This window comes from Dermacentor andersoni, chromosome 4 (assembly GCF_023375885.2).
Source record: "Dermacentor andersoni chromosome 4, qqDerAnde1_hic_scaffold, whole genome shotgun sequence".
NCBI classification, from domain to species: Eukaryota; Metazoa; Arthropoda; class Arachnida; order Ixodida; family Ixodidae; genus Dermacentor; species Dermacentor andersoni.
In genome coordinates, this window is record NC_092817.1 from 7,780,905 (window position 1) to 7,808,801 (window position 27,897).

General features: G+C 47.2%; 1 protein-coding gene across 1 annotated transcript in view; it reads left to right on the forward strand.

Annotated features, from left to right (window-relative positions):
* The window catches only part of DUBAI (Deubiquitinating apoptotic inhibitor), a 122,492-nt gene that overhangs the window by 21,349 nt on the left and 73,246 nt on the right, over nt 1-27,897 (forward strand). The window contains exon 4 of the mRNA XM_050182798.3: nt 11,038-11,163. Within this exon, the coding sequence (XP_050038755.1) occupies nt 11,038-11,163 (126 nt within the window). The remainder of the gene's footprint in view (nt 1-11,037; nt 11,164-27,897) is intronic.

The window sequence follows — 27,897 nt, forward strand, 5'->3', positions numbered from 1 at the left end:
ATCAATTATTGCACCTTTCATAGATGAATGCCTGCTAGGCGAGTTGCTATCCACAAAACATGCCGATGGGCGTGCGACAAATCTAGGAGTCCGACTCACCGCGACCGGATAGCGAGCGAATATGTTCGCCCCATGCTGGATCCCAACGCCTGGTCGTTCGCGTGTACGGTCACGCGAACGGTGGCACGTTCGAAGGCAGCCACGCGAGACGGTCTCGCAGAAGCATGGATCGGCGAACGCGCGGCACGGCACGTCCGCACTGCTTGCTATCTCGAACCAAAGAGAGCGAGCCTTCCTTTCCCGCGCCCAAATAGCCCCGCCTGTAGGCGGCGTCAGCAGCGCAACACTCACGCCATCTCTCGTACAGTGCTTCAACCACTCCGACCGCCACAGGAGCCAGGTACGCGGTGAAGCCGCCTTGCAGGAGGCGAGCTATGCGGGAAAACTAGATCTCAGGGGACGCGTGAGAGTCACGCATTCCCACAGCGTGAACAGTGACATGTTTGAGTGAGGCCTCACGAGATGGTCTCGTAGAAGCAAGAACCGGCACATGTGTAGAACGTCCACGTTGTTTGCTGATCTCGAGCCAAAGAGGAACAACCTTCTCCCTTTTGCGTCCAAGTAACCCAGCTGTTAAGTGGCGGTAGCAGCGCAACACTCGCGCCATCTCTCATACTATTCTGCAAGCACACCAACCGCTGTCGTAAAGCCAGGCGGCGAAGCCGGATTACGTGATACAGGAGCTATGCAGGGAAAGCAACATCGGGAGACACATGAAAGTCTCGCATCCCCACATCCCTCCAACCTTAAGTTACTACATATTCCGGCCAAACATGTCACACGGTTTAACATCAATGCATGCTTCGTGAACAAGAGGCAGTACATGCGGCAGTGGCCACATCGAGGAAATCTCGATGCACTGTCCCTACCACGTGAGCTGATATTGTCTCTGGAGTAGACTGCTGGGGTCCGCTGGTCACAGCAGCAGCTCTACAGACTTGACAGTACAACTCCAGGCCAGGACACCGGAAACGGTGACACAGTAGTTGGCACGAGCAAACGTTGCTCATGCCAACGTGCCCTGCTGGCAAGAGCCGCATTAGCCGTTGGCGACTGCCGGCTCTTTTCCCAGCTGCCGAGGGTTACGAGCCGGACACAGGTGGCCGCCAAAGTTGCTGCGCTGAACTGACCAAAGGCATCTCGATTGCCCGGGACAGCAGCAGAGGCCATGTGCAGGTGACAACAAACCAGGGGTGACTCCGCTCACGCTGCGTACACTCAACGCACTCAGCAAACTCTAAAGTAGTGCAAGGGAGAGGAATCCTGCATGCGCATCGCCCACATGGGCTAGCAAAAGATCGGGCAGCTACTCAGATGCTAAGTTCACGTGAACGAAGCTTGCTTCCTTGAGTTGAATCAGTAATTTCAATTCATGTGAGGCTAAATAGAATGAGGGAAGCAAAGTGCAACACCTGAGTGCCATGGTCCGCCAGGTTGTGTCCCTCCACGTGTGACAGGCAGTTTCGTAAAGCCTTAGGCCTAAAGCATCGCTACGCTGACAACAGCTGGCATCCAAAAAACAATGCCCAAATTGGGCGCAAGACAAGCAGCTGCAAGGAGATGTCAGCTCTGTGAAGTGGTCCTACCCCGCTCGGTGGACACAGCGTCCCAGTTGATGGCGCCCACCGTCCCAGACAATGTCTGAGTGCCCAGTGCCAAGCCGCAATACCAGTCAGCTCGTAGCAGCAACTGTGGCCCATGGCCACCCTGCTCCCAGAGCCGCTTCTTCATCAGAGTCAAAGATATAGAAGATGCTATGTACATAAGAAATTCGGACCACCCACGAGGCTTCCATACTCACTCGCTTCAGGCTTGCCAATGCTCCGCAGGTGCTAAACCTCGCTCTCTCAGGATGCAGACCACGTGGCTCTCGTACCGATGAATGTCATTAGCATGTTGAAAAGTTCAAACACACTGCAAAAACCATTGCCTCGCTCAAGAAAGCAAGCCGCCGACGCTAGAAATAAAAATCCATGCTAACCCTATGCTCTGGTTCAAACAAAGGTCTAGAACGAAGCAAAACTCTTAAAACCATTATCTGATGCCCCAAGAGGTCCACGTTGGGCACCATGATGTGGGGTCTGAAACGTGCTCTTAGGACAAAGGAACGACAACAAAAATTAAATTATGGGGTTTTACATGCCAAAACCACTTCCTGATTATGAGGCACACCGTAGTGGAGGACTCTGGAAACTTCAACCACCTGACGTTCTTTAATGTGCACCTAAATCTAAGTACACAGGTGTTTTCGCATTTCGCCCCCATCGAAATGCGGCCGCCGTGGCCGGGATTCAATCCCACGACTTTGTGCTCAGCAGCCAAACACCATAGCCACTGAGCAACCCTGGCGGGTTGGAACAGCAACACATTAGTGCAAACAATCACAAGGGCATTTATTGCACCTTTCATACATCAATGCCAGCTAGCCTAATTACAATAAATAGAACATGCCGATGGGCATGTGACAAATCTAGGAAGTCCGACTCACCGCGACCAGGTAGTGAGCGAATATGTTCGCCCCTTGTTGGACAGCAGCACCTGGTCATTCGCTTCTACGGTCACACGAACGGTGGCACGTTGGAATGAGGCCTCGTGAGACGGTCTTGCAGAAGCATGGAACAGTGCATTCGCAGAACATCTGCGCCGCATGTTGACCCGGAGCCAAAGAGGAACAGCCTTCTCTCTTTTGCGCCCAAGTAACCCCACTGTTAGGTGGCATTAGCTGCGCAACACTCGCACCATCTCTCATACTACTCTGCAAGCACAGCGACCATTGCTGTAAAGCCACGTAGTGAAGCCGGGTTTAGAAGGTGAGAGCTATGCGCTGTAAAGCCACGTAGTGAAGCCAGGTTATAGGAGGTGAGAGCTATGCAGGAAAAACAAGATTGGGGGATGCATGTTTGTCGCATCCCCGCACTGTAAACTGTCAAAAAGAACCTCTGCTGCACACAGCCCATGGTTGACTAACTTCTCACTGAGAAACGTGCAACAACAATAACCTGTATAAAAAGGTAAAAAAAAAAGCCCGTTGAATATCCATTATACTGTAATATACTTAATAAATGTTAAAGGAAGCGAAGAGAGAATACTAAGAGTCCAAAGTAAATCATGTTCAGTGATTCTAAGCAGCAACAAAATATAAGTAACGCATTTTGGATTAAAAGAAGTAATGAGACCATTATTAAAGAAATAGCCTGTAACCATTTGCAATTGTCCTCATGCTGTAGCAAACACCTTCAGCTACTTTTTGTGTTCCAGTAACACAAACCCTACAGTAGCCCTCGTTCAGTCACTACAATGCTCTCCACAGTCATTCAGTATTTTCCCTACCGATCCTCGCGAAGTCCTTACTGTTATAAAACACTCGAAACTAACTGGAGCAGGACTTGATGAAATTCGTCCAGGTTCTATAAAATTAATTGCTCACCTATAGCTGTTTCTTTCTCGTATATTATTAGTCTGACTTTTAAGACAGGAACATTTCCAAATGCACCAGAATCATCCAAGGTAATACCGCTACACAGTCAAAGCTTGATATAATGAACCTCGATTTAACAAAATTTGCAATGTAACAGACTATTTTCATTTCCCATCTTAGTTACATTGAAAACTATATTTTTTGTTCAATTTAACGAAGTAATTTTGTGACACGGTTTCGATTTAATGAAGTTTTCAGCCATTTAAAGCATGTACTTGGAGCCTATGTGGCTGGTAAATTGCAAAGAACTATAAAAATGTCGGCCATGGAAGAAGTTATTTACAGGCATCCTTCCGCATGAACAGTTAGAGTGTCAAAAACGCCATTGAAGCGTGCGTGCCGAGACACAGTATGGCAGAAAGCACTGTTACAATATTTGTCATGTAACAACTTGCGGAGGCTGTGGGGTGCATGGTAGCTCGAAGCACTCGGAGGAACACGACATCTGACGATTCCTCGAGCACAAGGGTGGTGGGTGAGAGACGAGCATGCAGTAGCGTTATCAAGCACGTGCTTGAAGGGGGAGGTGAGGAGGGGAGGGCAGGAGACTCACGCCTATTCGCCCTTTCCCCTTTCACATGCACCTCCTCTCCTCTACCCTTGCTATAGCTTCGCATGGCTTTCCATATACAGGCCACGTGCTGTATCTTAGAGCTAATCTTAGAGACGGACAAAGGGCAAACTGATATGGTTGGTGCTTTGATGCGCATTTTGTTCCCGCCCTTTTAAGTAATAAGTAAGTAATAATAAGTAATAAATAATAGGCTGGCCTCATTGCTCGGGATAGTCAGGCAAACGAGGTAACCCACCGGTTGCGGTAGATACTCCAGTTTGTCAAGTTAGGGGACCGGTGTCAGAGAGCGCGGGTCTTCCCCGGTGGCGCTGTTTTATACCTTTATACCCTTGCGAAGGGAATGTCCTCCTCGCCCGTCAGCTACCTTCTCGCGAGTCGGGAAGGAAGGGTGCGCACGCATTGCGAGAGCGACGGAGAAGCGAGAGAGGGTGTAGTGCGCCTCTCCCCTTTCTATGCCGGCTCTCGACGCGACCGCGATGATGCTGGGGAAGATGGGCGCATGTGCTCCCCACAACGTTTAAGAGAATGAAGAAAAAGCAGTATATTCAAAAAGGTACATGGTTGAGATTACAAAATGGCTTCAACTATCGGAGCACACAATGGTAGCGTCTTAGCATGTCCGAGTCACACTGTTTCCAAGTGTACTCCTCCTCAGCTGTCCGGATCCGTTTTTTATGCCCGAGTCGGCATTGTTCATGGTTTCAACCAAGCTGGCGTCAGGAGACAGATGGCGTCAGGAGACCGATCCCGGCATCGATGAGCTGGTTGCCCCTTCCGTGCGCCGATGTTATCGGTGAGCTGGGCCCCCTTTCGGTGCGCCCGGTCAGAAACGCATGCACATCACTGGGCACAAACAGGAAAAGTAGGGGGAACGCACACTGACTTCGATCCCCGGCGTGGTCCTGCCAGTTGGTGCGGCTGATAGGGGACAAGAAGCATAGCCTTGTACGGACCTTCACTCCGATGTGGACAGGCTAATTTGGGCTGCCGACAGGTGTTAAGAATCGTAGTGTGAAGTGTGACAACTGCATGTCGGAGGGGTGGCATTCCCCTTTTTTGAATGGTCGCCGGGCACAACAGCATATACAAGCGACAAGTGCATTGTCATTTAGCCATCAAAGCTTTAAGTACTTGCGAGACAGTGGCTTGTTTTCATAAAACCTGGCTACTGCTTTCTTATCAGTGAAGTCAACGGCATAGTTTGTGAAAAGCGGCTTCATGAATTTCTTACATACAAGTTCTATTATTTCTTTGGCTTTTGCCACAACGGTCACAAAACAGTACTGGCAAGGCAACAATAACGTCAACACTGTGCATTAAACACGTTTCTAAGGACTTGTGCAGGGATGCGCGGTCTGAAAGCATTGTGTCCACAAACCTCTTCACGGCATGCAGAACTCGCACTGGTTATGGAGTGGGGCAGCACAGACCTCCTCTGTCCTGGTGTGCGATCAAACCGTCGGTCGCAGTAGAACTGCTCCCTTGTGTTTTTGCGACCAGCGGCACGCAGCGCTCACACTCAATATTCTTGCACAACAATGGAAATTGCTGCAATGTCTAACGTTGGAAGAAAAAGTTTTGATGAGATGCACAGTTCATGCAGTGTCTGCTGCACTAGTTTCACTGCTGTGGGCGCATTTTTCGTTGACGTGTTGTCTGTCTTGCTGCTCTTAATAATGTTGCGTGAGGAAAAGAATGAGCTTGAAGTTTGTACGTTACTGGTGTGCGAAGCAGCGACTATTCTCGTCTTCAGCATCTTCTCAAGTCCAGAAACAGTGCTTCAGATGTCCAGCATGTCATTGCACCCAGCACTGCGCCGAAGGGTCCCAAAGAGCGATTCTATGGGGTCGCTCAAAAATTTACGTGTCTGTACAAACTTGAATCCTCTCTCCAATAAAAAACCAATGCACTAAATGTTAGACGCAGTTGTGAATACCAGGGCATGATATGTTTCTTTCATCACGAAGTTCTGTGGTTCGCTTGCCAATTTCAAGTCTTCAGCATACATGTATTCTAATTAAACAAGCTCCAGCCAATGAAGTCTCGAGTCCTTCGGTTCAGAGAACTGCTTGGAGTCTGGGTGGTTTTGGTGAATATGATGTTGGCAATTGCTGACATCCATAAGGACAAACCATTTACATATGTTCTTTATTGAACTCCACAGTTGGTCTGACGCTGGCAAACTTTGCATCGCAAGTGTGCCCTGCATGATCCTTCATGAAGGACCAAGCCGCTGTCACGGCAGGTGAAAACAACTGGACAGCAGGCTTCCCTCCCATTTTTTCTATATTTGATGGAAAGGGGTGTTTTCTCATGGGAAAATGGTCTGGCTTTAGAATAGAGCCCTGTTGCATCTTGTAGAGGTCTTTTATGTATGCTAAAGAAATTTCGCCATTTTTTCCTAATTATTTGCCAGAAACTGTAATCGGATGTTTTTATATGTGGCTCTGATCAAATTCCAGGAACAAACTTCTGCTTGGATTGGCGGGATGAGATACTCGGGTTTGCAGTTGTCCATGTGATGATACTTCCATTGCAGCGACGTTTATTTTATGGTTATCAATCACAACCCGAACGATTTCAAATCCAAGTTCTTCTGTCTTTCTGATGACGTGCTTCGTGGTTTCCGCAAGTAGCTCACCACTGCAGGCCCTCGTGGAGAAGTATCCTACTGGGATCCTGAACCTCGCATGCAAGCCACAGAGCAAAAAGCACAAGAGCGAGTTCGCCAGTTCATTCCTTTCAGATGCCCACAAAACGCTGTTCAGAGGTCCCATGTCAACATCTCCCAGGAAAACATCTCTTTGCTTGTTGTACTCGAGCCTCTGCTTGATCCGCATTTCATCTATGACGAGGCTGCACATTCTGGCTTTTTCCGTCCCAAGGCATTCCATCTCGGTGCTCAGCCTTTCTTTCACGAGATCACTGAAACCTACTTCGCCTGCAGTACTTCCTAGGTACTTCTGAAGTGTCGTTCTGCATGGTAGTGCGAGGAGCTCTGTCCTCAGGTATTCATATGACTTCATGGAAAGGTTGCGCAATATTATGCACTGCCGTATAGTGGTTTTGGACCACATTGGTTTTTTCGCCTTGTAGTTCAGCACCTGATCCATAATTAATCTGGCTTTCATACTGCCCTGATTTGAGTCTATGGCGACTTGAAGGAAGTGGTTGACATTGCACTCTTCCTTGAGGCATTGTAGCTGCTTTTTGTAAGCGTCGACGGTTGCCTGCAGCCTCTGATTTCGTGCCTTCCAGGTCCTTTCTTTTTCGCACCACTTCTTTCGTTCTAGGAAGGCTGATGCGGAGCTTCTCCATTCAGCTTGAGTGCCAATTGATCTCAAGGCACAGTCTACTAACTGCGCATCGGTTTGAAAAATGAAGTTCATGCATTTCCCGCTTGTTAATGCCAAAGGAGCAGTATCAGGCACGTCATCACTGCAGACTGCAGATACACTTTCTGATGTGACCTGATCACTGGGCCATCTGTACTTGGATGCTTGAGAGGGCACCTTCAAACAAACTTCGAGCGTGTCTGACGACGATGAAGAGCACGAATACACTTCCTCAGCAGATGCAGGCAGGCTAGCCGGCGTGGCCATAGAGTAATCACGCTTTCTTTTCTGTGTAATGCTAGAACTTCTCACTTTAGGCTGCTCCTTAGTCATGTAGGACGGATAGTGAGGAAGTACACTACACACTGCACCTTGCTTGAGCATACGCCTCTTTGTGTCCGGCGAAAGTCACTTCCAAAAAAATGAAGGCTGCATACGGAAGAATAATTTGAATTCGAACTCGGCTCTCAGTTCTTTCTTGCGATAACTTGCAGCCACCATTTCCGTAGCTCTGTCCGCTGTTATGTCGTGAAAGGACACTCCAGGGTCTTTCTTTCGCTAGCTCGACGTACAAAACGGTACACAACAGCAGTGCATACTGATGTGTAAAACATCACAGGAACAACACTGTTGCGGCAACAGACGGACCTTCGTTTACCGCTGCCAGGAAACCTACGCGTTAAAAGTGTTGTCTGCAAGTTGGCGGAGGTGGGTATTGTGGCCCCAGTAAGACTCATAATAACAATTTATTTCAATGTTACCTTTTATTGCGTGCAGAGATCACTTCTTTTATTGTCATTGCGAAAACACTCAGTAACGTTTGTAGTTCTTTCTTGCAGACGACACAAGCGCGGCGCGAAATGTCCACAAACCACCGGCTCGCAGGTGGGGTAGAACGTTATCTGCAAGCGGGTAATACAGTGGAGCCACCAAGCGGCATCTCGGGACAAAATCGAGAGAGTAACAGGAGAGGGCATAGAGGACGCCGGGGCGCTCACACGGCAGGCACAGAAAAAAATAAAGGAAGCACTGCCTGTACACAAGGGTGCACCTCACGGATCCATTCTTGGCCCTGTTTTATTTTTAATTCATATCAAATCTTCCTAATTGTCTTTATTACACAGAGCCATATTTATATGCAGATGATGCCACAGTACTAATGATAGTTCACTGTCTATTCTAACAGGCAAATTTAACTCTGACCTCAACAATGTATTGAACTGGTGTCGTCATAATGGCCTTCCAATTAATCCTTCTAAATCAACATTCATGATATTCCACTCCAGCCACAAAATGTTTTCATTTAACCCAGTAATTACCCTCAGCAATTATTTTATTCACACTGTTGATGGGTGCCCATTTCTTGGAGTAATACTGGATTCTCATTGCGTACATTCAACGAAAGTTGATGTATGGCAAAAGAGTATTGATGAAAGCATGCCATTATTTTACCACGTCCACCTTGCTTAATTTATGATTTGCCTTCATTTATAGCCATCTTAATTACTGCGTCTCATCATGGCGAAACACCTATCCAACTCACCTGATGCCACTACAATGCATACAGAATCAAGCTATTAGAATACAGTACTAACATTCAATGCATACCGTTCTAATGTTTTTCATCTCCTTCAAAGCTTTACAATACTCTCTATACATGAATTAGTCTAGTTTAATCTCATAATTGTCTTGTTCAATTGCATAAACCATCTAGTTTCATCCAATATATTATTGGTTATAATCGTCTTGTTAATACTAACCCAACCAGATTTGCCTCTGATAGGAATTTATTGCTTTCAACACACTCCAACTATGGAAGGCATACTGCTTATTTTACAGCGTTATCATTGTGGAATTGCCTCACATCACACATTAAGCATTCTTCCTTATCAGTGATTTTCAAAAAGCACTTGCTGCCCTTTCTCATCATTAACTAGTGGCTTTAATTTTTATCGTGATTGTTGCTTTATATTGTGAAGGACTGATGTTTGAACTGTGCGTTTCTTTCTTCCAATGTTTTGACTGTCTGCGTTTTCTAACATACTGCTGTTGTACTCCACATTTATTGTTTATATACCTTCCTGACAGTAGGTTCTCATGCAGCTTTGTGCTCCGAGACCTCCTTCTGTAAAGTTATTAATGCAAAAGCATTATATGCCCTATTACGCAAAAATCCGGAGTTGTTGACAGCGTGACCAAAAGATGGTATCAAAAATGGCCGATGGCGCGGGGAGTAAAAACACGTCAGAAAATGCTCAGATTGACATAAAATTTGTCAGGTAGGTTTTTGTAAACAAAGTCAATTAATGCCTTCGAACAAAAAATTTGGTAAATTTTGGTGTGGGTTGGAATCGAACCCGGGCCTCCGGGGTGCAAGACAAGCACGCTTCCCCAACACCACGGTGGCTCCATGGTTATGGTTGACTAAAGTTGTGCCTAGTGCATGCGTCACTGCATACGTCACGTCACTGCCTCCCATGTGTCACTTGCTCTTTGGATTTCATTGGTACTGTGTCTACTGTGATGCACTCTCGATGCCAAATCATGAGTGTATAAAATGAGGTGTGTCTAATGTGTGCGTCATTGCACACGTCATGTTGCTGTCTCCAGTGCATCACTTGCACCGGATTTCGTTGGTGCTGTGTCTACTGTGATGCACTCCGAAGCGTCTACCTCAGCTGCAGCTGTGAAACTTGGTTACCCACGAAAGCATGCTTCAGAAGACGAAGCAAAGGAACACAAAAGAAGATGCCATAGTCACGACAGACCTACCATTAGGCATAAAATAAAATTCATCGTTCTGCAGCTAAATGGCCCGAATGTTTCCAGCCTGTGGCCAATGTATATACAAACACACACACACCTATTCAGCAGAAAGAACTTTAATGCATGCCGAAAACACCAATTGAAAACGTTTCACCTAAGCATTATAATGCTTTCGCATTTCCATAAGTAATCAGTCTTAAGTGTCTGCTGAATTTTTAATGTATTTGTTTCTGTTCTTGAAATAAACACTGATCGATTTAACACATTAAAACCCGGAAAACGAGCACATTTCAGGCAGTAAGGGAAGAGTTGTCGGTCCCCTTAACAGACCTAAAATTTTTTTTTAGACATTGGAAGACGTAAATTGTCGTCCTAAGAGTGTTATCGTGCAACAATTTTTAAATAATTGTAGCTATGGTAATAACAGAAATAGAAACAAATTAAATGTTGCAATAGTACAAGAAAGTGTTCTGTCATATCCACAGCAGATGATTTCTCCCACTGCCTTGAACAGCATCCACAAGTTAAATTGCTCCACTTATCACAGTGGATAGCCCACGTCTCAATTTCGTCATGATCCCCGCCTTCCTCTTTCCATTCTTCCTGTATGCCCTTTGCCGTTAGCAGGACATGTGACTCAATAGGCGAGAGCTGTGACATTGTCTTTGGTGGCAGCGAGACTGGTTGTCCTGAGAATAAGGGCACATGGGAGTTTGCTTTGAATTTCCAACTTTTTGGGTGCACACAGGTGCAGCAGCTTGCATTGCATTAACTGGGCTCTGCTTGTGTTTCATTGCAATGCCCAAACATCCTCTTCCTTGCAGAAGGATCAGCTGGGAAAACTGTGCTCGGTTCTCACATACTGTGTGGTGGCTGCACCGTGTCCAACTCAAGCACAGGACCTCAAGCCCTACATCAAAGACATCAACAGTGTGGCACTCTTCATCAAGGTAACAATTTTCACTGAATCAGGAGACCTTGTGTAAAGGGTCTTGAACTAGTGGTGGTACACTGTAGTCACCGACAGCTGTAGAACTCGACACCCTTTACATCAAACGCGTAGCTTGTCTGATTACATCCCTGCCTTGTTCAGGTGTTGTCATGCCATTAATTTCATCCCTCTAGGAACAATGGCTTTTGCTTGTTCATGAGGTAAAGCATTGTACTACAGCAGGGATGAAAGTGCTGCGCGAATTGTGCCATCTTGCGCCAAACCATGGAGCTGTGCCAAACCACTAATTTAAAATGAAGTTCCTAAATTTAGCAGGATGTGCGTGTTCAGTGGCGACCACACAGCCATAGACATGTTGGCTAGTGCTTAGTTCTGCAATCCAAACCTAAGCAGTCCGTTACAGTGAACATGGGTGCGTTTGGTGGCATAATTGTAACTAGGCCACAAGAAAATACAAACTGTTTTTGTGCCATACAATGCATTACGAATGTTTTATATGTCTTATGTTTGTGCATACATGCACCAGCTAAAGATGTTTTGAACAGGCGCTCTTTCCATGGAGCAGTCAGGAAGGAAAGCCACGCTGAACGAATACGGTCGTACAGTTTTCTCAGCATGTTTCGTTATACTGTAAAAGCTTGTTAATTCAAATCACATGGGGACACTTAACGAGTTCAAGTTAGCTGAAATTTGAACTAACAAAAGTTATTAAGAAAAGGCCGCATTTGATGACAAAAGAAGTGGGAGCACCTCTGAGTACTACTTTTATTTGCCAAAAATATCAGTGATCGTTTTCTACTTTTTCTCTCATAAAGTGATTGCTGTTGCTTCATCTTCCATAGCTCAAATGAGCCGGAAAGCATGTTCTTCCCCTTCTTTTAGACTGAATAAAAGCTGGGCATGATTCAGTTCCTCCATAACCTGCAATAACGAAGGTTGTACTGGTGTTTCACGAACATCTTCCTCATTCGCGTCATCCCCCACAGCAGGTTCTTTGTCTTCGCCGACGACTTAGGCAATGATTTCATGATCTGTCAAAGCACCACAGGCTGCCGCGCATCTGTCGACATTCACGTAGTTGCTGAAGTCAGCATCTCCGGGCTGTTCACGTACCAGGCTGTTCATGTACGTGAACAGGAATGCGGACGTCCTGTTCAACTTTGCTAGTGTCCGTATTAGGGGCTCCGAAACTGCAGTGATGGAAACAATTTGCTATTGTTTCTGTTGTCACCACACTTCAGGCGTGCACAAGCATGTGCAGGATGGTGAGCAGAGTCACGGTGTAGCCCTTGTCATTCTCGGAGCACAGGAGCACCTTCTCAAGAACGTGGCGTCTATAAATACTGTGACTTGCGCCACGGCTAGAGTTGCATCTGCGAATACCGCAGAAGCTTCAGCCATCACGCTAGCTATTAAAACTAAGGACGCTCTGGGACAATCGTCGATAACTCTTACAGATTCCCAAGTCGCATGTAGACTATTCCTCACCGGGAGGCTACCACACAGCACCACTCACCTATTCGGATCCAACCTAACGCAGAAACACATGATCATCTGGTGCCCGGGTCACGCAGGACTCGAGGGCAATGAGAGAGCGGACGGCGCAGCTCGTGCTTTTGTCAACCGAGCGGCCGACCACTCTGACGAAAACCCCTTTTTACCACGAGACATCCTTGAGCGCCAGCGGCGCGAGCGAAGAAAGTACAGTCCACCACACCCTGACCTATCCAGGCAGAACTCTTATGACTGGAGCCGAATACAGACGCACACATTTCCAAACCTTTATTTGAAAAATGCCATTCACCCAACGCTGTACAGCGTTCGCTGTCCTTGGGGCTGAGGCCGGCCAACTCTTGCCCACACTACGTGGGACTGCCAGAACAGGCCACCCAAAATGAATACACCAAAAATAGCCGGCAAACTTTCCGCAAGGGAGCAGTGGGAGACTTGGCTTGCCAGCGAGGATCGGGAGATGCAACTAGCGCTCCTCGACCAAGCATGGCGGACCGCTCAAGCCAGTGGGGCCCTGGACTAGGGGCTCCACCCGCTCGCTTTCTGCATTTTTTTTTTCTTTTAAATAAACATTTTGATATATATTTTCAAATTTTTATGATGCCCTGGTCCATAGGCTGAAAAGCCACAGTGGTGTTCGTCGGAAGAAAAACCAGCTCAGTGGCTGTCAATTCAGTTTCGACTTTCTGTGCCAAGCAGTTATCAATGAGGAGGAGAACATGCCTCTTGTCGAGCTTAAATTTTCGGTCCAGCTTTTCTAGCCACTGCTTGAAAAGCTCGCCTGTAATCCAGGCCTCCTTATTTGCAGCATAGTCTGCCGGCAGCATGCGAATGTTCTTGAAACAGCAAGGTTTCTGCGATTTCCGTATCACAAATAGGGGCACTTCTCTGTCCCGGTCATGTTGGCCTCGATCAACACTGTCATGTGTTCTTTGCTGTAATTGCCCCCTGCGCACATGTCCTCCTTGTTTGTGGTCGTTTTGTCAGGTAAAAAATTAAAAAACAAGGTGGTCTCATTGGCATTGAAAATATCTGATGGTGTGTACTTGTTCAGGTGGTCTTGTAGTAAACCATTTTGCCACACGGTGCAATTTTCTGCATCTACGACTTTGGCTTCGCCACACGCACTGGGAAAACCAGGTCGTGCTTACCCCGGAATCTGTGAAACCATCTGTCAAAAGTGGCGAAATCGGAGATGATCAGGCACTGCGGGAAATCGGCTACTTTCGTTACGATGATAGGGCCACTGAACAGGATGTCCTGGCTCCTTTTTTTTTAATCCATGTGAGCAACACTGTCTCCAGGTCTGGGTGCTTAGCAGTACAAAGCCTTTTTCGGTCCTTGGCGAAAGTTTCAGCCACGTAGACATCCTCAATCGTCCTGTTGTTCCAAATGTACATCGACAGTGTGCTTCTAGGTGTTTCGTGCTTCTTAGAAATTTTGTCCTTGTTCTGCTTCCCTGCTTGCACGTCCCGTAGAATTTCCAATTTGTCCTTCAACGTTTTGGCGCGGTACTTGCCACGCAACGACATAGCAGTATGCAGCTGTATTGTTCTGCGATGGACGCATCCCACTAGACATGGAGCAAAAAAGGAAATGGCACAGCTTCTGCACTCTCAGGCTTAACTGTTGCGATTGCACTGGCAATGGAGAGAAAGTGGTGACCTTGGTGCCACCGAATGGTACTGCGTATACCATTGTCCATGACAGTGTGGCTCAGCATTTGCGAATAATTTGCAATTGCTGCCCCCTAAGCTTTTCAATATATGGGGCTGTATGGAGCATGGCGGGACCGCTCCACTTAACTCAAATTATCCAAAAATTTGAATTAATGAAGTGTGCATTAACATGCTTTTACTGTACATTTTAGCACTCGCTTTTGCACTCTGAGCCTAGGTTCAATATACATGGTGTTCTATCCACATCATCATCAGCCTGGTTATGCCCACTGCAGGGCAAAGGCTTCTCCCATACTTCTCCAACTACCCTGGTCATGTACTAATTGCGGCCATGTTGTCCCTGCAAACTTCTTAATCTGATCTGCCCACCTAACTTTCTGCCGCCCTCTGCTACGCTTTCCTTCCCTTGGAATCCATTCCGTCACTCTTAATGACCATCGGTTATCTTGCCTCCTCATTACGTGTCCTGCCCATGCCCATTTCTTTTTCTTGATTTCAACTAAGATATCATTAACTCGTGTTTGTTCCCTCACCCAATCTGCTCTTTTCTTATCCCTTAACGTTACACCTATCATTTTTCTTTCCATAGCTCGTTGCGTCGTCCTCAATTTAAGTAGAACCCTTTTCGTAATCCTCCAGGTTTCTGCCCCGTACGTGAGTACTGGTAAGACACAGCTGCTATAAACTTTTCTCTTGAGGGATAATGGCAACCTGCTGTTCATGATCTGAGATGCCTGCCAAACACACCTCAGCCCATTCTTATTCTTCTGATTATTTCAGTCTCGTGATCCGGATCCGCAGTCACTACTGTGGGGAGCACACGCGCCCATCTTCCCCCGCGCCGTCGCGTCGAGAGCCGGCATAGACAGGGGAGAGGCGCACTATGCCCTCTCCCGATTCTCCCTCGCTCTCGCGATGCGCACGCGCCCTTCCTCTCCGACTCGCGGGCAGCTAGCTGACGGGCGAGGAGGACATTCCCCTCGCCCAGGTAAAAAGGTACAAAACAGCGCGACCGGGGGAGACCCTCTCTCTCTCTGAGGCCGGACTCATAACCTGCTGGACTGGAGTACCTGCCGCTACCCGTGAGTGACCACGTTGCCTGACTATCCCGGGCAACGAGGCCAGCCTATTTATTACTATTACAGAGAGGACGCCCCTCTGCCAATGTTCTTTATTGCCGGTAGCAATAAACGTTCTTACAGTTGACGCCGCTGGTTGCCTTATTTGTTCAAACCCGACGTAGCCGCGATTCCCGCGCTACGGGTTGGGGAGTAACACAAAGCGACTGCGTGGGGCTAGATCCGGAGCTCGCCTTCAGCCCTAGCCGCACGCAGAGTGGAACCCCCACATTTGGGCCTCAGAGAGAGAGGGTCTCCCCCGGTCGCGCTGTTTTGTACCTTTTTACCTGGGCGAGGGGAATGTCCTCCTCGTCCGTCAGCTAGCTGCCCGCGAGTCGGGGAGGAAGGGCGCGTGCGCGTCGCGAGAGCGAGGGAGAATCGGGAGAGGGCATAGTGCGCCTCTCCCCTGTCTATGCCGGCTCTCGACGCGACGGCGCGGGGGAAGATGGGCGCGTGTGCTCCCCACACTACCTAAGTAGATGTATTCCCTTACCACTTCCAGTGCCTCACTACCTATTGTAAACTGCTGTTCCCTTGCGAGACTGTTAAACATTACTTTAGTTTTCTGCAGATTAATTTTTAGACCCACCCTTCGGCTTTGCCTCTCCAGGTCAGTGAGCATGCATTGCAGTTGGTCCCCTGAGTTACTAAGCAAGGCAATATCATCAGCGAATCGCAAGTTACTAAGGTATTCTCCATTAACTCTTATCCCCAATTCTTCCCAATCCAGGTCTCTGAATACCTCCTGTAAACACGCTGTGAAAAGCATCGGAGAGATCGTATCTCCCTGCCTGACGCCTTTCTTTATTGGGATTTTGTTGCTTTCTTTATGGAGGACTACGGTGGCTGTGGAGCTGCTATAGATATCTTTCAGTATTTTTACATACGGCTCGTCTACACCCTGATTCCGCAATGCCTCCATGACTGCTGAGGTTTTGACTGAATCAAACGCTTTCTCGTAATCAACGAAAGCTATATATAAAGGTTGGTTATATTCCGCACATTTTTCTATCACCTGATTGATAGTGTGAATATGGTCTATTGTTGAGTAGCCTTTACGGAATCCTGCCTGGTCCTTTGGTTGACGGAAGTCTAAGGTGTTCCTGATTCTATTTGCAATTACTTTAGTAAATACTTTGTAGGCAACGGACAGTAAACTGATCGGTCTATAATTTTTCAAGTCTTTGGCGTCCCCTTTCTTATGGATTAGGATTATGTTAGCGTTTTTCCAAGATTCTGGTACGCTCGAAGTCATGAGGCATTGCGTATACAGGGTGGCCAGTTTCTCTAGAACAATCTGCCCACCATCCTTCAACAAATTTGCTGTTACCTGATCCTCCCCAGCTGCCTTCCCCCTTTGCATAGCTCCCAAGGCTTTCTTTACTTCTTCCAGTATTACCTGTGGGATTTCGAATTCCTCTAGACTATTCTCTGTTCTATCCACAAGGAGTTATAAATCATGCTGATCCCAGAGGCCTCTCATCTGTATGGACAATAAAATGTGAGGAAGCCGCTACAGGACTTTGTCCACCAGCAATATTGCTGCCAAGTGAGGAAGATACTTGCAGCCTAAAGTTATGCATATAATGGAGCCAAATTTCATGATATGGTATCATACGATACATTCGTGTGCACACATTGTCCACGAGAAAGTAATAAAATAATAATAATAAAACATATGCTGAACATTACGAGATCCTTTTGCATATTGCAACCAACTAAACGCCATAGATTTAAGACTTGTGACGCTGTGCTACATGCTTAACTGGCTCAACAAACCTCTGTTTCAGCAGATATCATACTGTATAATGCGGAATATAGGTCGAGGCGGAATATAGGTCGACCCCCTTAGATTGAAGCAAAGAAGTCAACATAAAAATTATGAGGCACAAAACTTTGTTTTATTTAGTGGTGCCGCCAGACTCGTCACCTGCTCATTCGTTTGAGCTGTCTGAACTCTCGTCCGAAGACGACTGCTTTTCATTGGCTGTGTCCCACAACATGTCATCCTCGGTGCCGTCCAAGGAGTTGCTAATGCAACACTTCTTGAATGCCCGCACCGCCATATCGTCGGGCAGCGAGCGCCAAGCCTGCGACACCCATGTGGCCACAGTGGCGAGAGGCGGCCTGCGCAGCCGGCCGGTTGGGGTCGTCGGGTTGTCGCCGGCCATCCACTGATTATATTGTTCACGGACACGGTCTTTAAAGGGCTTGTTGAGCACGACATCCAGTGGCCGAAGTGTTGACGTCATGCCTCCCGGAATGACGGCGAGTTCCGTCCTCCCGTCGCGGAGTGCCTGCTTCACACCTGCGGTCAAGTGCCCGCGAAAGGCATCCAAGACGAGCATGCTCGGACACCACAGGAGTGCGCCGAGTCGCTGATTCCAGACGGTCTTAATCCAATTGAGCATGAGGGCCTCGTCCATATAGCCCTTTTCATTCACGCGAACGACATCCCGCGGGAAAGCCTCTTTCGGCAGCGTCTTCCTCTTGAATATTATGTAAGGGGGCAGCTTTCTGCCGTCTGCAGTACACGCGAGCATCACCGTGAAGCGCGAATGCTCGTCCCCCGTAGAAAGCAGCTTGACTTCTTTTGCGCCGTGTTCGCACACTGTGGTGGGCGACGGCATGTCGAACCACACCGGCGTTTCAACAGCGTTGCCGATCTGTCCCAACATGTAGCCATGCTGCTGCCGGAGACGGATAACATAGCGCTGGAATTCGACCAGCTTGTCCTCGTATGCCTCTGGCAGCTTCTGGCAGATTGATGTGCGCCGTCGAAGTGCGAATCCCTTGCGTCGCATGAAGCGACGAACCCAATAAATGGAGCCCTTGAATTATTCCTTGGGCAGTCCGGATTCTCGGGTGATCTCAATAGCTTTGATGCGGATGAGTTCTGCTGTCACTGGCAAAGATCTGGCACGATGCTCGCGGACGAAATCCGCCACCGTCTTCGAGCTCCAGGTGCACCGCGCCATAGAATAAAGAACCGCGCGGCGTCCGCGAGTTGGGCCGCATCGGTCACCAAGGGGGCGATAACGATGCGGATGCCGAAAGGGCTGCGCTCCTACATGTTGCCAGACGACTATTCATGTTGTGCCAAGGGCCGGTATATAAGTCGAGGGGTGAACTTTTAGTAATATTTTTTGGAAAAAACCTCGATCTATATTCCGTACTATACGGTAGATGGTAATTGGGTGGATGACACAAAGCTTTGGTTGCAGCTTCAGAGGACATGTAAGCACTTACGGTGCTTATTACATCTTGTCTAAACAGTGCGAGCAGCATATGCAGTGTTTGTACTAAAAGCGGGGCTAGAAATGTATTCCAAGCTGTCCAAACTTCATGTGTTTTGCTCTTTGTTCTTTATTTGGCTAGAGCTTTTTTGTCAGCAGCTTGCCATGTTTCTTGACTTTGTAAAGTTCCTCGGTGTGGTCACTATCTGATTGTTTATTTTCTGCCTAATCGTTCACGGGTGTGCTCAGTTGTGATAGATTTGTTCTTGCTGCACACAGTGGCTTGGAACCTAGATGATCTGTACTTTGTAGTAGTAGCTTATAGCAAAGATGTGTTATCGCTAGTCACTCGCTTATTCTAAGGACTGTCGCAAAACACTTAGCTTCGTACAATAGTTTGTAGTTGGCGTAGTCGCTGTCACCCATGCTTCGACGCATTGATTTTAGAGTGAGCCCATTCACTTATTCTTGATGTGTGGGCAATATAGTAGCCGTGAGTTTGTGTGGGAGTAGGAGTGTATACGTATAGATAAAGTGCGCAAAGCTTACTATGCCAGGAAGCGGTGCTACATCCTTTATCATTGTGTAATGAGCGGTACTCGCTCTTGCCAACTTTCCAGGGTTGATGTCCTTAACAGGGTGTCTACCAACCGGGAATTCTCAGGGATTTTGAGCAGTCTGGAAAAACTCAGGGAAAACTCAAGGAATTTGTGCCTCTATGAGGGAAAATTAGCTGTAATTTTGTTGAAGGGGTCGAAAGTCGCGGTAATCCTGGCTCCAGTAAAAGACAGGAATCGTAATGAATCGTCTTTGACGCCCTGTCGTCGGCTGGAGGAGTTGCCAGTGTACAGTCAAGAACCGACTTTCCAGATGGCCGATAATTTGGACGGCTTCGCGGCACCACCACATACCCCATAGAGTCAATGTATCAGGATGTCTGAAACTTCGGACGCAAGAACCCTTTGCCGTCCGATTTTCCGGACTTTTTGCTGTTACCACAGGTACGAAACTGCATTACTCAAAGCCACCACCACTGCCATATTGATTACCTCGCCACCTCGAACCGGCGCTCTCGCACGCAGATCCGCTAGCAGTTGTAGCCACTACTGCGGCAACGCTAGACCTAGTTGCTTCAACGTTCGCTATTGAGCTTCTTGCCGTTGGGTGCCATGTTTTTCTTTGAAAGAATTCGCTGCTGTCAGCAATGGCATCGACTCCGCCTTTGTGGTCCTCACGATTGGCTTAGAAGCTTAGGAAGCACGATGCGTTGCATATTGCTGGTTCCCGAAAGTCATCATCGCCTATGTACAGAAATGTTGCTTGGTGAAGCATACGGAAAAGTATTGCAGTGAAGCATAACAAGCATGGGAGGGGGCCATTGCCAAGGGACACAGTACTATGTATTCCTTAATTATACATGCGTGCACCCAGTATCTCCTGTCACAGTACGAGAACCGACATGCCTAATATATGTACCGACAGGCCTTCAGAACGTTTTCGAATGTGCCTGAGGTGGTTTAAGCCTTAAGAGCAGTAAATGACATGCATTTTTTTTCCCAACTGGCCGATTTTTCGGAAATTTTCTTGGCCCGTAGGGAGTTTGAACAATTGGATGTGGACTGTGCAACTGACCAAGAAGATGCTTCAAATGGTCCGTGGGGTGAATGAGTGGTGGAAGGAGGACAAGAACAGAAAGGCCCTACGCATTGAGGAATGCAACGAGAAAGGAAGCATGCTGCCGCCGTTCTGAAGGAGCTTGAGCTCAAAAAACAAAGTGTTGGCTGATGCCGAGATGGCAGGTGTCCCTCACCCAACCCAAAATAAACTCTTTAAAGCAGTGAAACACAACCCTGAGGCATCGTGTGCAGGCTGAGAGTATGTCAGGACAGTTGTTGTTGACTTACGAGCTGTTGAGAGAGAATCTCAATTGCGACAAAATTCGAGCCTCATACCGCTGAGCGTGCTATCAGTTGATAGAAATAGCTCATATTCGAAAATATTTGCTTCTGTATGCATCTCCTTTTTATTCGTATTTGAGAATGTCTAACTCGATTTGCAATTTTTTTTTAAAACATATTATTTGGTGTGCATTTTGCTAACCCCTCCCTTCTATTCTCTTTTAGAATAACATAACCGCTACTCCTTAGTATTCAAATTGGATTAAGTTGTTTTCTTTTAATTTTTTTCATATGCTTACTAGAGAGTGACAGCATCAGGCGATATGGTTTCAGCCCGTCTTGACGTAAAACATAGTTCTGCATCACTCGGGGAATCTTGCAAAGGCACTCAGGAAAAACCTGGAAAACTCAGGGAATCTGGAAAATTTGGAAATGTCAACTTGGTACACACCCTGCCTTAACAATGCTGGCGAAAGAGGGAATTTTTTTATCCTTGAGGAAAGCCATGCATCACGAAGGGTGGCCAGCAACACAAGCAGTCCTTATGTAGCAGCATTCTGCAGACTTGGTCACATAGATCCATTTCATTCCTTAATATTGCTACATTCATGTTGCATTGTTGCTTTTGGACGATGCATGTGAGTGCCCCAATGAAGAAGACGAACTGCTCCTGGGTCTCGAGCTTTTGTTTGAACTGGCCTGCGCAGCAGTTGTTTTTGTAAATATACATTGTAAATAGTCTTCAGTGTTTCACCCCTCGTTCGCATAACATTTTGGTGGAGGTTGGTGTTCCCCATCCTCACCACAGAGCTCTACGGTGGCTGCATCATACAGCTTTCCACAATGGCTCCCCATCACGACACTTTGTCTATGTCTACACCAGCAACTCCAACAACAATGTACGTCACGGTTACCAATCCCTGCGATCGTGGCATTTTCTTCAGTCAAGATATGTAGACATTGAGGACTGGCTCAGCATGTATGAGTGTGTTAGCCAGAACAACTGCTGGGACCTTACCATAATTCTAGCAAATGTCATAATCTACTTGGCTGGAACACCGCGTGTCTGGTTCTGGACAATGCTTTCAAGGAGAAGCTCTGGAACCTCTGGAAACCTGACCGGTCACTAACCAGCTGCAAGAAAAGAGCTTGCTGTCAGAGTGCAGTCCTCCTCTGAATCATATGTCTCGTACACATAAGATATGTTCGCTCTTTTTTGCAAAGTCAACGACAAGATGGCCGAGGTTGACAATGTAGGCCATGTCCTGAAAGGGTTCGCAGACAGCACATTCAACTTGTTGATCTACGTTTCCACCCTCGACGTCATTGTCAAGGAATGGCACCGCTTCAAGCTAGCCAAAAGCCACCACATCATTCCACAGTTCTCCCGTCTCTCTAACATGGCTGCGACGTTATCCTGCGTCGATCTTACCACTGCACCCCCTTCAATGAGAACTTGATGCGTATTGCTCACCGCGAGCGCGAGGCTGCAAGTCCAGCCCGTTCATTCCAGGCCCACTTGATCAATCAACACCAACAATCTCCCTCGTTAAGAAAGTTATGCAGTAAGAATTTGCCAATCTCTGATTTCCTGCTGCCTGCTCTGTCTCCTGACCTGACCCCAGACTGGTGCTGACAGCTGTGCATCACAGCGATCTGTATTCTCCTCCCAGATTCCGCATCACTACTGCGTGGAGAACTCCGGATGACAAGCCAATCTGCTTCCATTGCCACCAAATTGGCCATGTAGCTCACCACTGCTGCACTTCCTGGACGTCCCCATATTGGAGCTACTTTACTCCCCTCCCCTTGCCCATTTGTCTATCCTCGTTGCTACTTGCCTTGCTGTATGTCTCCTACCTCTAACGTTCCTGTAGGTGACACTTGTGCCATTCGCTCACCGTCACCTCAGCGCCGCCGGTCCCGTCGCCCTAGCCACGCCGCTACTCGTTGCCGACCAATTATGTATCCTCCTGGACAGAAAACTAGACTATGCAGCTCTTGGAGGTAGTGCTGAATTATTTTCATCGTGCCAAAATTATCTGTTGATGCTCCCTATGAACCAGAACTTACTTGACGTTCACGTCGACCCTCCCTTTTATAAAAGGGAGGGTCGACCCTCCCATAAAACGCCCTTGTGAATTTATCGCGGATTTGGCAGCTATATATTGCGGGCAAGCCAGTGCCTTGAGACGCTTGATGTGTTTCGATTCGGCCACCTCGACAAGCTGAATTGTCGCAATTAGTAGCGATTGTGCGCGTTCGCAGCGTCTTCTGCGCTTGAAAAGTATAGATCGCTCTGAAATTTACAACAATGAAGGCTTAAAAAGTGTAATAAAGTCACACGAACGTCTGAGTCCCCAAGCACGAACATGAGACAAATTCATGTACTTCTCATCATTCCCATGGTGGCTGAACGATTTCAGTGCCACAGTTCCATCTAGCAATTACTGTAGGAAACTCTATGGTTGCTGCTACTGCTGCTACAAGCCGGCACACATGACGTCACGGCAGTTGGCACGCAGCCCTGTGCGTGCCGGCGTGCAGCCACCATATGCTCACAATCATCCGAAAATACAGCCTTCTGTTTAAAAATATGTGAAATAAACAGTGCGTATCGGAACAGTCCCATCTTCCGAGTCAAATTTCGATGATTCCCTCATTTCTTCATATTTTTGTTCAGTATCCCATTAAGAAGGTTCTCGTGCCTGCTATTACATGAGCAGTACGGGTCGCCGGTGGCAGCACTGTTGCTGTTACTGGAATGTGTACTGCCCATATAAGCATCGCTGGCCACCGCGTTCGAGTTCATTTTACAGTGCTGACCAGTCGTCCCCATGACCTTATCCTTGGACTAGACTTTCTTACTGTGCATTCCGCTCTGATCGACTGTTCTTCCAGTAGGTACCCTTTGCCTCGAACTCCCTCTTGTCCTGCATAATTGTGCTGAGCTCCCGAACAACTTTAGTATGATTGCCATCATCCGCCTGCTGCCTAAAGCCTTAACTTTCATCGATTTGCTGTCATCTTTCCTTGTGCCCATTGGAAATTACGTTGTCACACCTCTTGCTGGTGTCCTTTTGATGCCCAATATCATTGTGCCCAACTTCGTCGTAACCGTTGCTGATGACTGGACATGCCTCCACATCTTTAATTTTAGCCTGACGAATCAAGTTCTACCCCAAGGCATATCAGTTTCCACGCTGCATGTCATAGCAAATAACCACGTCACACCTTTTTCAGTAGACGTCTGCTCCGATTCTTCAGTAAGACCGTAGGATGAAATTTTCCTCGACGCCATATTTAGTCCAATGATTGCTGCGGACATATTGCCTGAACAAGCAGCAGCTCTATGCCGTCTTTTGCTTTCCTACCGTGACATCTTCAACCTCAACAATCCACAATTGGGTCAGACTTCACTTGTTAAGCATCGCATAAATACTGGTGATGCTAGTCTCATCCATCGCTGACCATATTGAGTTTCTGCGTCAGAGCGTAAGGTTATTCAAGATGAAGTGAACAAGATGCTTGCCAAAGGCACTGTTGAACCTTCGTCAAGCCCTTGGGCGTTGCCTGTTTTGCTTGTTAAAAAGAAAGATGGCATGTGGCATTTTTGTGTAGATTGTCGTCTTCTGAATCGAATTACCAAAGAGGACATCTACCTCTTGCCTCGATTTGACGGTGCCCTTGATTGTCTCCAAGGTGCCAATTACTTTTCATCAATAGACCTTCGGTCTGGTAACTGGCAAACTTCCGTGGATGAAAATGACATAGAGAAGACCATGTTTGTCATCCCTGATGGACTATATCAATTCAGAGCAACACCATTCGGTCGATGCAATGCCCCAGCAACGTTCGAACATATGATGGACTCTTTGCTTCAAGGATTCAAATGGTAAACATGCCTTTGTTACCTAGATGATGTTCTCGTATTTTCCCCTACATTTGAGATGCACCTTGAGCACTTATCCACTATTCATCAAGCCTTTCACAAGGCTGGGTTCCTAGTGAATTCATTGAAGTGTCACTTCGGTTGCTGGCAGATTACAATGCTAGGCCACCTTGTCGACGCTTCTGGTATTTAACCATACGCGGAGAAAATTCATCCTGTCATGTCTTTTCCTATACCTCAGCCTGTCAAGACATCCGAAGTTTGGTTGGACTGTGCTCCTACTTCTGACGGTTTGTGAAAGATTTCGCAGTGGTTGCCTGACCACTTACTGATCTACTGAAGAAGGATGTGCCATTTACGTGGGGTCCTCCCACTCAAGCTGGCACTTTTGCCCACTTCACCACCATTCTCACCATGCCATCTATACAGGCCCACTTTGGCCCGTCCTCTTCCACAGAAGTCTGCACAGATGCCATTTATCAAGGGATCAGAGATGTCTTACCCCAACGCCAATGGGGACAAGATCGTGTTATTGCCTACTCTAGCCGCAACTCTTCAATTACAGAGCCCAAATGCCTGGCTCTCATCTGGGCAGTTTCTAAATTTCACCCATATTTGTATGACATGCACTTCTCAGTAATCACGGACCATGACGTGCTCTGCTGTCACTTGATCGATGGCCTTTGTCAACTGCTCGATGTCCTGCCAGAGTCATTTTTTCACATTGGCTTGGACTTACTTGGCCCTTTCCCTCTATCAACGTCTGGCAAAAAGTGGGTCGCTGTGGCGACAGATTATGCCACATGCTACACAATCACCAGAGCGCTTCCAACAAGCTGTGCCACAGATGTCGATTTTCTCTTATGCGACATAATTTTGCCACATGGAGCTTCATGCCAACTGCTCACTGACCATGGCTGGACATTCCTTTCGAAAGTCATCGCCAACCTCCTGCAGTCCTGCTCAACCAAGCACAAGCTGACTACGTCTTACCATCTGCAAACTAATGTCTCACAGAGCGTCTGAATTGAACCCTGACAGATATGCTTGCAAAGTATGTCTCGTTCGACCATACTGACTGTGGCCTTGCTGTGCTCTATGTACCATTTGCTTAGAATTCTTCACGCCATGACACTGCCGGTTATTCCCCATTTATTCTGCTGTTTGGCTGAGAACTAACATTGCCACTGGATACATTCCTTCCATCCGCCACAAAAGAGGCCAGCGAATATGCACTTGATGCCATCACCCGGGCAGGACAAGCATGCGAAATTCCCCACACTCGCCTCATGATCTCACATGAAAACCAATGGCATTTGTGCGATCGACAACACAGAGATGTCCACTTTTCGCCTGGATCTCTGGTATTGCTGTGCGACCAGTCACATTAGGCTGTCAGAAAAACTCCTGTCGCGGTACACAGGCCCATACCGAGTGCTGCATGCGGCGACTCCAGTTGCATATGAAATTGCCCCAGTCAATGCTAGTGCTTCATCTGCCCCGCATTCCACTGGCGTGCATGTTGCATGCCTCAAGCCTTATTACTTCCCTGTTGACACTGAAATTTAGACGCACAGGGACGGTGCTTCTACTACTGGGGATAATGCTGCATGCATCTTGCGTTGTTGCTTTTGGACGATGTGCGCGGGCACCCCGACGAAGAAGATGAACTGCTCCTGGATCTGAAGCTTTCGGCTGAACTGGCCAGCACTGCAGTTGTTTTTGTAAATGTGCAATGTAAATAGCCTTCAGTGTTTAACCCCTCCTTTGCTTAATGATATGACAGTCACTATTTGTAAGATTCAACGACAAGTGCGCACAGAACCAAAGCACGATCTCTTTATTCTTCTTCTTCTTCTTCTACCCCCCGTTCCCTCCAGATCTGTCCTTTGTCATCTCGGCCCACTACACTCTGCCGGGCTTTGATTCATCCATCCGCTGTAAATAAGGAATGACATTGGCAATGGTTGCTATTTCCATCGCACCGTTTTCTGTCGTGTAGCTGATGGTCTTGAGTACTCCTTCTTTTGTACCCAATTTTACCACTTTAAACGGACCCACAAGTTTTGCGCTGGGCCGCCATATCCTTTCCGCGTCAATACCATATCGCGGAATGCAATTGCGTGAATATTTGTGTTATGATGTTTGTCAAATGCTCTCTTCATCGCTTCCCCGTGTTTCCTTTGCTGTTCTGAACTTTTCTTTGTTTACTTCAAGTTAAGCTTCTCTATTATGCCAAGTATATCGCTCGCAGGTAAATAGGCAGGCTCCTTAAAGGCGGCGTATTGAGGACTGCATCCCAGAGTGCTCGTATGAGATCTATTGTGGTGCGACACAGCTGCTTGTAGACAACACTTATACCTTCCTGGGAATCCTGGGTACATATCTATATCTTGTTTTATATCTCGGATAACACGGTCTGCTAGTCCATTGGCTGATGGATGGTATGGTGTTGTGAACTTCAGGGTAATGTTTCTGTCTTTTGCCCACCTTGCAAATGCCTGACTCTTGAATGCAGGGCCATTGTCGGATACGACACATTTCAATCCTTTAAACATGTCTCTATTCAAGAGAGATATGACAGCATCAGCATTTTCTTTTCCTGGCTTGGCAGCTAGCATCCTTGGGCACTCATCAATGCACACTAAAAAGGACTGCGTTTTCTTCACTCCTTCGCTTTTTTTCTTTAGTTCACCGAAATCAACATGTACGGTTTCAAATGGCACATTTGAATGAGGTGTAAAAATCATGGTGTCTGTCTTCTGCTTATATTTTTCTTTGTTCCATTGACATTGTTGACTAGAGCTAATGTAATCGCTAATATATTTCTTCATACTGGGCCATGTAAATCTTCTCATTTTGTAGTATGTTCGCCAGAAGCCGTCATGCTCTCCTGACTCTGGACTGTCATAATAGAGGTCGAGAACTTTTGTTTTCAGTGTATCCGGTACGTGAAACTTTCCGTCGAAATACATCAGCTGTTCTGTGCCTTCCCACATTTTAAGTGAGTTCACGCTTTCCTCGCTCCCACAGTTACTAACAATGGGAAGTCGAGAAAGTGCATCAGCATCTGACAAATCTTGTGCACTCCTGTGTGCCACCTCAAAATCAAACTTGAATTTCACTGATCCAGCGAGCAATCCGTCCTTTAGGTTGACTACCATTCAGCAAATGAGTAAGCGCCTGATGGTCAGTGAACAGTTTGACTTTCGTGCCTTCTAGGTACGATCAAAAGTACCTTATCGCTAGCACAACAGCCAATGCCTCCTTTTCAGTTGTGCTGTAGTTTTGTTCCGATTTTGTGAAAGTATAAGAGTAATATTCAAATACTTGTCTTCCTCTTTCGCTGCCACTTGTGCTTCTTCGTTAATACAGTACACCACCAGCTCCGTAGTTC